The sequence below is a fragment of the Schistocerca serialis genome, chromosome 2 (assembly GCF_023864345.2).
Source record: "Schistocerca serialis cubense isolate TAMUIC-IGC-003099 chromosome 2, iqSchSeri2.2, whole genome shotgun sequence".
Taxonomy (NCBI): Eukaryota; Metazoa; Arthropoda; class Insecta; order Orthoptera; family Acrididae; genus Schistocerca; species Schistocerca serialis.
The window spans coordinates 129,905,512-129,918,041 of record NC_064639.1 but is presented as its reverse complement, the minus strand read 5'-3'; the positions used below and the strand labels follow the sequence as shown (position 1 = coordinate 129,918,041).

Below are 12,530 nucleotides of genomic sequence, written 5' to 3'. Positions count from 1 at the left end.
AGCCGATTTCTGAAACATACCGTTATCAGACTCTTTTCTGTAAGTGCCGACATCAACGCTAACGAATTTACAATTTGCGTCCACAATAGCCAGCAGAATAATTGAAAAAAATCTTTGTAATTAAAAAACAGAGATCCACTTTTCTCTGGTGCCCTTATGCGAACATGTTTTCCATCTATAGCACCTACACAATTAGGTATATTGCATTTAAGCCAAAATTCTTCTTCAATACGTCTGAAATCTGATTCAGTAGAAGGTGGCATCAACATGGGCTGCAGCTTTATTCTTAATATCTTCAAAACATTTTTAACAACTCTTGATATGTAAGATGGTGATATACAATAGGCAAATGATAAAGACCGGTAACTTTCGGCTGTGGCTAAGAATCTGAAACAAATGAAAACATACAGCTAATATAATTTCCATTTACAGGTGATGACTGTAAGAAGAAGTGGAAATTTTTAAGGGACGGTTACCAGAGGTTCAAGAAGAAAAGCAAATTAGGAACGGGCTCTGCTGCATCAAAAAATTCAAAAACAAAAGGACAAACAGCTATCGTTCCTTGACAGTGTTGCACAACACAGATCTGGAGGAATAAATATTACATTGACATCATCACAGACAACAATACAAGAAAGCCAAGAAGACAGTGGAGATCGAACTCGTCAACTGGACCTTTCAGCATCACAGGAAGAAGATACGGCAGGAACACATACAATAGGAAATAGTGGTGAAACATCTGTGGTAACAAACGATGGACGTTATGTGCCAGCACGGAAAAGAAAACACAGTAAAGTTCGTAGTAATGATGATACAATATTACAAATGTGGAAAGAAAGGGACGAAATTAGGCAAAACTTACTAAAAATGTTTATGGAACACAATGATGATTATATTGACTTATTTTTCTGTCACATCAGCACCGTTGTCAGGAGTTTACCTCCAGTTTATAAGGCAGAAGCCAAAAGAAAAATTAGTATGATCATTTCTGATTATGAAATAATGGCTGCACAGTGCAACACACATCAGCAGCCCTTCAACCTCCACAACTCTCTCACAAAGTCTTGGAACTGCAGCACAATCTAATAATGTATAACATTTTGTGGACTTAGCGTCAAATATAATTTTCCTTCTGCACTTATTACGTTTCTTAGGCACTGTGGCATTATGTCATCTTTAATAAAACTGAGCACAAAATTAAACTATCTTTTATTTAAACGACAGTAGTTCCTGAAGATATTTTCATCACCTAACAAATGTATTTTTATCAGTACTGTGTAACTACCTTCTGCAGTTCTACTTTTATATAAAGGCATTACCATCTTTTCCTGGAATGCAACAATAAAATGTCATCGTCCTCCCCTTCCAACAACAGCGCAATAACATTGGTGGTGTTAACAGACATCTCGCCTCGCGTAGTTGTTCCTGGCAACTGCATAACTTGTCTGTCGCTGCGTTCTGCAACGCACCGACTGCAGGCTGCAGCATTGCCATCTGACTTCTGCAGCTGCGGTCGGTCGCTGTCGCCGTGTTAGGAATCGCACCTTAATTGATAACATAAATTCCTATCCCCAAAAAATTACTCACTATGGCACAAGAGAACAGCATTATTTAAATAGCCAACTTAATGTCAAAATCATGCATGAGCAGTTCAGATTACGACATCCCCAAGCAAGTAATATTAAGTACAAATTTTATTTGAAAATATTCAAAGAACGTTTTTCACTTACATTTCATTGACCACAAGTTGACATATGTGGTACTTGTGAAGCGCTTCAAAATAAATTACGAAACAAAACACTGAATGAAAAGGCTAAGAGGGTTGCCGCTGCAGAAATGATGGTTCATAAACGCAGGGCTGCAAAGTTTTCTGCTCGTATTCGTGAAGTACAAGTACTGTGTCAAAAAGACGAGGATGTTGCAGGTATTGCCATAGATTTTATGCAAAATTTGTCCCTTCCTACCATTCCAGTTCAGGAAGTTTTCTACCCTTGGCAACTCAATGTTAATGTATTCAATATCCACAAGCTGAAGACAGGATATGCAACATTCTACATTTATCACGAAGGTGACCAAACATAAAATACCCGCATATATTTTCAAATGGCTGCCCAGGGCAGAATAAGAATAATACTATGGTCAGGTTTGTCATGGCAGTTGCAGCATCTCAGCGTTTACTCAGAATTTATCATTATTTCCCGGTCAGGGGCCATTCATTCTTACCCTGTGACATGGACTTTGCAGTGATTAAGAGAAAAATTCGAGCTGTTGATAGGATTTATAGCATCATGCAGTGTGTAGAACTTATTGTTGCTGCAAGTACCTTTAACAAATACCAGGTTAATGTTGTTTCAACAGAGTTTGTACTGGCTTTCAAACAATGGTGGCCTAAATTTTATAAACACAATGCCTTGTCTTTAGAAACAATGAACAGCAAAGTGCTCACAAGGAATGAGAAACAATCCTTCACCGTTTCAGAATTCATGGAATTTGAATACAACAGTGAGTGTAGTGGGAATGTCATTGCAAAACCATACATTGGAAGCCTGGTGACTCACACTTTTCGTTTACTTCTTGATTTAAAAACAACAGTAACTCTAGCGACAGCTGCAGCATACGAAAAGTGTGTACCACTAAGTGAGAAGAAACTAGCTGACCTCAAGAAATTGGAGCCGTATGTCCCTGAAGAGAACCTATGCATTTACAGAGTTCTCTACAACTGGCCTTCAGTAGACAGCAGAGGGCCTGACAGTGAATAACAGACATGGGTACAAGCAATATTTCACTAAGCTTGCTCTTTACCTGATTGTAATTTGTACTTAAAAGTAGTTGTTCAGAATCTGTTATGTACACATAGAATAAGAATTTTGGTAATGAGAAATAATACAGCTGATCTTCAGAAACTGTTATGTAGCCTAATAATAACAATTTTTTGTACTGAACATAATAACTTTACTAATAAACTGCTGAATAACACAGACTTACATTTCTGGGAACCAACTGATTTCAGAAACAGCACATGTCCATGAACTTTGCGTATTTAAATCATTATATACTCTAATCATTACATCATTGAAAATAGTGTCTGGACATCACCAGAAACTGTGCCGTTCAAAGTAAAATAGAGCTGTCAAAGAAAATAGAATTCTCAGGCCCACAAACTTATTTTTCCGTTTTTCTCAAAATCAACATGCATGGACTAATGCTGTTTCTGCAATCAGAGATTCAAATGAACTCACCCACTTTTTTACCATTCTATCACTCATAATGATTTCTCCATAAACTCCACAGATCTCATGATGAATATTGATCGCTTTTAGGCCTTTAGCACTAAGAAATCTTATAACAACCCATACTTCACAGTCGCGGGACTCACGATTATCGGTGGCACCTTAAACACTCAGTACACAACATAAACAAGGAAGAATCAGACTGTAATGGTGTCAGTGCATAGACAACAGATGTAGGTACCCAGTGCGCATGCGCAGAACGCTGACCGCAGCGCTGCGGCCGCGATGGGGCAAAACGGTACTTACTTAAAAAACACGCCTCATATAATTCACGAATAGATCCACAGTCAACTGCTGACAAATTTGAAATCCCGTAAGATAACCTTTACAAAATAATTAATGGTGAAACAACATACATTTTGTCCAAGGCACTTCCTGTTTGATTCGTGTATGGAGCATGGGAAAAATGATTGTTTAAATGCCTCTATGTGTGCTGTGAGTAATCTAATATTGTCCTCACAATCCCTATGTGAGCAATATGTAGGGGGTTGTAGTATATTCCTAAAGTCTTCATTTAAGGCCGGTTCTTGAAACTTTGTAAACTGGGTTTCTCAGGATTGTTTAAGTCTATCTTCAAGGGTATGCCAATTCAGTTACTTCAGCATCTCTCTGACACTCACCCACAGGTCAAACAAACCTCTGACCATTTGTTCTGCCCTTCTCTGTATGTGTTCAATGTCCCCTGTTAGTCCTATTTAGTACAGGTCCCACATACTTGAGCAATATTCCAGAATGGATTGCACAAATGATTTATAAGCAATCACCTTTGTAGAGAATTTTACCTGTATTCTACCAATAAACCCAAGGCCACCACTTGCTTTATCTGCAACTGCACTTATGTGATCATTCCATTTCATATCCCTACAAAGTGATACACACAAGTGTTTGTACAATTTAGCCAATTCCAAATGTTGCCCATTTATGTCATAGTCAAAGGATACTATGCCTTCTCATTTTATAATGTGCATAATTTTACATTTCTGAATATTTAACATAAGCTGCCAATCTTTCCACCACTTATCAAGATCTGACTGAATATTTATGCAGCTTCTTTTGGTCAGTACTTCACTACAGATAACTGTGTCATCTGCAAAAAGTTTGAGATTGCTATTAATATTACCTGCAAGGTTATTAATATACTACATCAACAGCAAGGATCCCAACACACTTTCCTAGGACACACACAAAGTTACTTCCACATCTGACGATGACTCTCCATTCAAGATAATATGCTGCATTCTCCTAACCAATCCAGTCACAAATTTCGCTTGTTACCCTATATTATAATTATATATTTTTGACAATAACTGCACCTACATGACTGCATTGGTCCAAAGCTTTCAGTGTGTCATGTGAGAAAAGTGTGAGTTGGGCTTTGCATGATCGATGTTTTCGGAATCAATCCTGATTGGCATGGAAGAGGTCATTCTGTTCGAGATACCTCATTATGTTTTGAGTCAAGAAAATGGGCTAAGTCTCTATAACAAATCAATGTCTAGGGTTTTGGAAGGTAGTTATGTGGAACACTTCTACTACCCTTTTTTAAATGGTGCGACCTGTGCTGTCTTCCAACTACTGGGACCAGTTTTTTGTTCAAGGGATCTATAATAGATTATAGTAAGAAGAGAGGCTAATCCGCTGCAAATTCAGTACAGAATCCGATAGGGTGTTATGACCTAGAATTTTCAGTGGCACAAGGATTAAATGGGAGGAATTCTCCTGGGTTTTCCTTTGTAAAAATACATTTGAAAATGGAATGAAGCATTTCAGCTATTGCTTTGCTACCCTCAATTTCAGCTCCTGCCTCATTAGCAAGTGACTGGATACTAACTGACTAGTATTTCTTTGAATTTTCTGCAATATCATTTGACAACATTCTGCTATGGTAATCACTGAAGGCTTCACGCATTCCTCTCGACGCCAAATGTGTTTCATTCAGCATCTCTCTATACAGGGTGTTGCAAAAAGGTACAGCCAAAATTTCAGGAAACATTCCTCACATACAAATAAAGAAAAGATGTTATGTGGACATGTGTCCGGAAACGCTTAATTTCCATGTTAGAGCTCATTTTAGTTTCGTCAGTATGTACTGTACTTCCTCGATTCACCGCCATGATTTCATACGGGATACTCTACCTGTGCTGCTAGAACATGTGCCTTTACAAGTGCGACACAACATGTGGTTCATGCACGATGGAGCTCCTGCACATTTCAGTCGAAGTGTTCATACGCTTCTCAACAACAGATTCGGTGACCGATGGATTGGTAGAGGCGGACCAATTCCATGGCCTCCACGCTCTCCTGACTTCAACCCTCTTGATTTTCATTTATGGGGGCATTTGAAAGCTCTCGTCTACGCAACCCCGGTATCAAATGTAGAGACTCTACGTGCTCGTATTGTGGAAGGCTGTGATACAATACGCCATTCTCCAGGGCTGCATCAGCGCATCAGGGATTCCATGCGACAGAGGGTGGGTGCATGTATCCTCGCTACCGGAGGACATTTTGAACATTTCCTGTAACAAAGTGTTTGAAGTCACGCCGGTACGTTCTGTTACTGTGTGTTTCCATTCCATGATTAAAGTGTTTTGAAGAGAAGTAATAAAATGAGCTCTAACATGGAAAGTAAGCGTTTCCGGACACATGTCCACATAACATATTTTCTTTCTTTGTGTGTGAGGAATGTTTCCTGAAAGTTTGGCCGTACCTTTTTGTAACACCCTGTATATAGCCTTAAGCTTTTTACACTTATTGTGCAGGAGTCTGTTTCTTTAGAAGTATCTTTTCAGTGACGGCATACCAAGGAGCGTACCTTCCATTATGAACCATTTTACTACGTACATATCTACGCAGTGCATTGTCAACTATTCTTTTAAACTTGAGCTATAGTTTGTCTACACGACCCTGTTCTGCGCTGAAAGTTTCAAGGTCGTCATTGAGATATAATACTACTGCCCCATTTTATTATTATTATTTTTTTTTTAATCTAGTTTACTGAACATATATATCTTTCTACTTGTTTTATTTGTCCTTTGTACTTTGGTAATAATTGCTGCCACAACTGCATCATTGTCACTGAGACCAGTTTCAATGTGGACATCCTCAAACAGGTCAAGTCCTCTTGTTGCCATTACATCTAATACATTTCCATCATGAGTGGGGTTCTATCTGTTCTCGGAAGTTTTCAGAGAAGACATTTTTTAATGTTTCACGGGATGTCTTGTCACGCCACCAGTAACAAAACTGTAGTTCTCCCAATCGACTGTTGGATGGTTTAAGTCTTCATCGATGAAACTGAGTTTTTCTCTAAGTTTTTGGTTACATCAGGAGGTGCGTCTGGTGGGCAATAGAAGAATCTAATTACCATTTTATGCCCATCCCTGATACTGAGATTTGCCCACACAATCTCACATGCAACTTAAATTTCTATCTCAGTGGTTCTGAGTTTCTTTTCTACAGTGATAAATGCACCACCTCCATTTTTCATTAACCCATTCTTTCGATAAATACTTAAATTTTCCCAAAAAATCTCACTGCTGTCAATTCAAGTTTCAGACAGATTACTGTACCTCGTATTATGTGAGCTTCACTGCTTTTCAGGAGCACTTCAAACTCTGGCACTTTGCTCTTTGTCAGACAATTACTAGGATTTTTATACTCTCACCTATATGGGGTGTTCTTTTGGACCTTACACTTATATTTCTGGGTCTCCTACAGGTGTCGTTATCTGGACTGGACGGAGAATCTGAAAAGAACCTTGTGTGCACCCTGCACACAGTCAGCTACTTGAGTAGCAGCCTGTGATGTGTACTGCACACCTTGCTCATTTAGGGGGGGAGGGGGGACACCTTACAGTTCTCAACCTTATGGCGCAAGTTCAGGAAGTTTCAGTGTAGCATGTTACAGAACCTTCAAAGTCTCTGGTTCAGTCATTCCACTCAACCCAGAGCTAGATGGCAAAGATCAGTTCTGGGAACAATGCTGCAGATTGTGAGCTTTATTGAAACTCCATGCACAAGGCTTGTCTTTTCAATCTCCTCTACAAGTCACTGGAATGATCAGAGTATGACCACAGATTCTAGATGACAGGCATCGTTAGTTCCAAAGTGCATCACAATCTGCAGCTGATTATATCCTGCTCCCTCAACAGCTGCTGGAATAGCTTCTTCAAGCTGTTGAATGAGGCTCCCGGGCATACACACTGAGTGCACTTGGTGTTCCTTCCTGTCCACCATTGCTATTTCCCTAAGAGGTACCATTATTTGCCGTATAATTGAACTGCCAAAGATTAATAGACCCCTTCCTTTGTGTTTGCTCCTCTTGACACAGGACTACGCAGGTTTTCCCAAAACAGGTGAAGAGAGTCACACTGGCTCTGTTTCAGTTTCAGTGAAAGATAGCACCTCGAATTTGTTGGTGAAGGGGATCAGTGTAACACCATGAGTCCTTCCTGGTTACTGTCTACCCTACACAGGATGCCTAGATCTATGATTGACATGCCACTTGCAGTCAGATGAATGAGTACTGGCACATCCCGTATTTCCTGCGGAGGTGACAGGATACACAGGAGGAATTGGCAGCAGTTCCCAATCATTTGACAAACATCAACTAACTCCTACCAGATTTGAAAACAGCATTCACAGTGGTGTTGCAATGTGGCTTACGCAATCTTTTACAGGTCAATGAACAAACAACTAAACTAAGCCTGCTCACTACCTTTTAATCCGTAAAGCTAAAAAATTACTAATTTATTATAGTAATTTAAGCAAATAGACAAAACAAGATTTCTATTAAGACAACTGAAAACTCTGTGTTAAAAATTACTAGTTTCCTAAAACTTTTTGAGGTTAAGTATGGTCATTAACAAACTTGCAAATGTGCATGGACTCCTACATGCAACATCCATGAAAGAAATCTGATATGCCTGAACAATGGGGTATTGAATGAGCAGATGTTTCATTTTGTTCCAACAACTTGTGCCTTTCCAGTATGAAACCACCCGTACCACTGGAACTGTACGCCTTTGAGACAAAAGTTTACAAGACTAAAATATGTGACAACTAATGCTAAATTATACAACAAAATGAAATTTCCCCCAAGCTTCACGGTATTGGAATGGATTCCAGTAATGAATGCAACCAGCAGAACATAATCTTGCATGCCATCACCGTTACGCATAAAGCACAACAAAAATTTTCTTGTTGGTTAACTCTACACAATTAACAAGAAACATTTCACATTAAAAATTGTGCAGTGCTTGTAAAAAGGCACTGCTTAATAAAAGTAATCAGACAGTGAACACGCCATTCTCCAACATGACTTTTGTACACTCCAGTGACGAAATGTGAGAATAGAACTGTGACACTGAAGGCTGGGTTTAAAATTAGGATCATATTTGAGATAAGTGATAGGCAAGTTATAGTAACAAAGATAAACAAATTATTATGTTGATGTATTTAGAAAAATATACCAAAACATGGTATGTTACACATTTGTAAAATATAAACACATTGTTTCTTACAAACTTAATTTTTATAAAAATATAAACAGTTTTTGGCAGTTTTTCATTTCAGGTTAAGTTTTGGGCTATTTTAAATGAAAGTTCACTGAGCAATTCCCTTTGTTTTGTTTAAATCTAGTGAGTAACGCTGCAAGGGTTTGAGTGCCAGGTGAAAGTTGCCTGACACTTAGAAACTGCATTAACATGGTAATGGGAGGAACTTTGCACAAATATACAGGTGTGTCACTGCAGGGAACATTGGTGGGCTACACTTAGGTTTCAAAAGGGCCACTGAACCCACTTCTAACAAGAATGCCCCACTTAAGGAGATCATGGAACAGTAATCATGGATTGTAATTGACAATTACAATGATGGGTGGGATACTACAGTAGCCTCTATTCATCCGGACCAACATCAGCCCAAATGCAAAAGGTGAAATCTCTTAATGTCAGTTTACTACGACCTGGACACCTGATAGGAGCTTCAAAGGGCTGCTGCATGGCTTAAATGCGGGAAATGTCCTGGTAAAGAAAACATCCACACATACCTCTCCTTCCAGCACTCTACAGTCTTAAATGTTGGGCTGCGCCACAGGACATGCATGATCCCAACATCGTCATACTATACAAAAAAAGTGACGGTGAGCATGGTGATCACAATTGCTGCTGCTGAATTTCACTACTGAATATCGTCCGCAAAGTATTCACCCACGTGATGCCAGACAGAATGGATCCCGAGTCTCAACGTGGGTTTCAAGCTCAATGATATGATATTATCTTCACATTGCAACGAATTCAGGAAACGTGTTGTGAGCAGAAGATCCCACTGTTCATTGTTTTCATCGATCTACATAAAACATTTGACATAGTCATTTTACTAGTGAAGGTATTGTGTCCTCCAAATCTTCTGAAGATGACAGGGCTTTCACAATGGTATAGAGGGCGTTGTAATATTTGACGGAAGCACATCTGATCTGTTTGCTGTACAAAGAGAAGTTGGTCAAGGTTGCATACTGGCCCCTGCCATGTTTGTATATTCTTCTCACTACTTCTTGAGCTTGCTTTTGGTGAAACAAACCTGGATATCCATCTACAAACCAGTGCAGATGGGAAACTTTACAAGATGTTGCTATTTCGACCTAACCACTATTGCGAGGACTTACCTGTATGTAACCTTTTATTCACAGACGATACAGCATTTGTAGCACTAACTCAAGATGACTTTCCAAGGTTTATGGACAAATCTGCTATTGTGTCAAGTGAATGTACGTGAATGTAAAGAAGTCTTGAGAATGATGCAAGGATACATGGCTATGCCTATCACAAAACTGGGTGACTCCCTGTTGAATGTAGGTGACAAAGTCTGCTACGTTGGCTCACTGGTGTTGGGGGTCTCTCTCTGGAGGACGAAATAAATGCAAGAACTGGCAAAGCAGCAAATACATTCAAGGGACTCCACATAAGAATATAGGGCAACAAGCACCATATGGTGCCCACAAAGATACTAGTTTATCCAGTATGTGCGCTGAGCATCCCTGTGTATGGCTTGGATATTATATGCTAAACAAGAAGTGTGGCTTCAGTTTTGTGTGTGTGTGTGTGTGTGTGTGTGTGTGTGTGTGTGTGTGTAGTGATGACGAAGGACTCAATGGCCGAAAGCTTTAATTGTGAGAGTCTTTTTGTTGTGCCTATCTGCGACTCAGCATCTCCACAATATGGTTAGTAGTAACTTTCCTTCTCATAATACTGTTACATTCCATCCTGGATTTTCCATTGTTTGATTATACAAGAACGTAAGCTCAACATCTTACATTTGCTCTCCTTACAAAATATTCTATGCATAACATGGAGGGATTGTGTGACAAATGAGACAGTCTTTAATACTTTGAAGATACTAGACATCATCGCCACCTCAAGGAACAATGCATGTTGTGACTAGGACACTTGCATCATGTGGACCACTCCCGTCTTCCCTTACACTCACTGCTAAGACAGCACTTACCAAGAGACCACCTAGAAGATCTGCACTGTGCTTGAAAGAGTGCATCAAGCACAATATGAAAACTTTTAATATAGACTGCGACAAATGAAAGGGGCTCAATGAAGACTGCAGCACATTCTGGAAACTTGTCAAAGACAGCAACAAGTTCCACGACAGTACTTGGCTGCTCAACGACTTAGTTTTGAAACAATCATGCAGACAAGCACCTATGACAAACCCCTCTTTCAGGGTGATACACCCTTGCAGTATCTATGGATGCCTCGTGGGCTCTTGCATAGGACACATGAGTCACCAATGAAAGTGTTTTGGTGGTACTAGTTGGATCTCCCGTTAGTAAGTATACGCCATTAAGTTGGAATGAGCATCACAATGAAGGCCATTACTATAAATAGTGTAATAATGACCAGAGGAAAACAAATGTGTGCAGATCAATATTTAAACATATAAAAACCCACAAATCATGAGAAAGACTAGACTCTTCATGAACATAACTAATATCTTCACTGATATTGTGAACAAATGTTTCTTGACCAATTTTTTTTAAAAAAAAGACAAAAGGTAATCTCCAGCTTCCCCATGCAGTGTTACCAAGTACTGCAATGACATTAGAAACAATGAATTTTTAAATATTTCATATAACTGAAGCTTAAACTGCTTTTTAAAATAACAGCTGAAAATAATCTCATATTTCTACATAGTAATTATGTTTTCACAAAATACCTTGACTAAAAATAAAAAGAATGAACAATGGCACAGGGTCTACTCATCTGCTGAAATGATGGTTGACCACAAAGGTTGGTATCTGCTGACACAGGTAGAGTATGCCATAATCTCCACACGTTTGCTGATGGATGACTAGAGTGCCGAGCTAGCATGAGAAACTGTACAGACTACATTTTTAGTAGAAAATGATTCTCTGAATAGCAGCTACAAAAACAATTTAACATCAAAATCTATTCCAATATTGATTAAAAAATAAATCAACAGTAACACGGGGAGATGGAAACTTTGAACAGTTATTTTGAACCTCTGAGTATGACACCAAAACTTCTGTTGTACACAGATGAAGTAGATAAAAAAACCATAGGTATTCAGAATTGCTGCTTGCATACAAATTATAAATTAAATAAAGGAGATACAAAATAAGTTACATTCTCCATGAACATTACAATTCTTTTTCAGAGTGCATACTGCAACACTGAACCCACTGAACAAAACTAAAGAGAAATCTTGTACTTCACAGCCCATCTATTTTCAGTGTTTGTAAGCTAATAGTAATGGTCTTTAATTTCATTTGCAAGCAAGGCCACTTGCCAGATATGGGAATCACTGAGGAGGAGGTTTCACAACATAAATTTGCCGTTGCCCTTTGGTGAATGACACTTGCCACTGAAGCCCACGCTTTTCTGCTTCAGTTTTGAATGCTGCCACCTCTTCATGTGTCATGCCACTTGGCAATGGCAGAGTTTGAACATTTGGTTGTTTAACAAATGAATCAAGCCATTTTTTCACATCATTTGCAAATGCAGAAATACTGTAGTTTTCTTTGCCCTGAAAAAGAAAAGAAAGGAAGTATTTCATTCTCTAGTCACTAGATACTGCACAATTAATCATCTAAAGTCAATTGCTAACAAAGAGAACATATGGTTTGTTTGAAAATTATGAGCAAAGAAACATTTTAACTTACAAATCAAAAAATATGCTAGCTGACTTTTTTTTATGAGGCAGTGCTCTTTCA

At 38.8% G+C, this 12,530-nt stretch overlaps 1 protein-coding gene across 1 annotated transcript in view; it reads right to left on the bottom strand.

Annotated features, from left to right (window-relative positions):
* Positions 1-8,727: 8,727 nt before the first annotated feature.
* LOC126456827 (inactive peptidyl-prolyl cis-trans isomerase FKBP6) overlaps positions 8,728-12,530 on the bottom strand; it is a 60,488-nt gene continuing 56,685 nt past the window's right edge. The window contains exon 8 of the mRNA XM_050092629.1: positions 8,728-12,343. Within this exon, the coding sequence (XP_049948586.1) occupies positions 12,119-12,343 (225 nt within the window). The 3' untranslated portion in view covers positions 8,728-12,118. The remainder of the gene's footprint in view (positions 12,344-12,530) is intronic.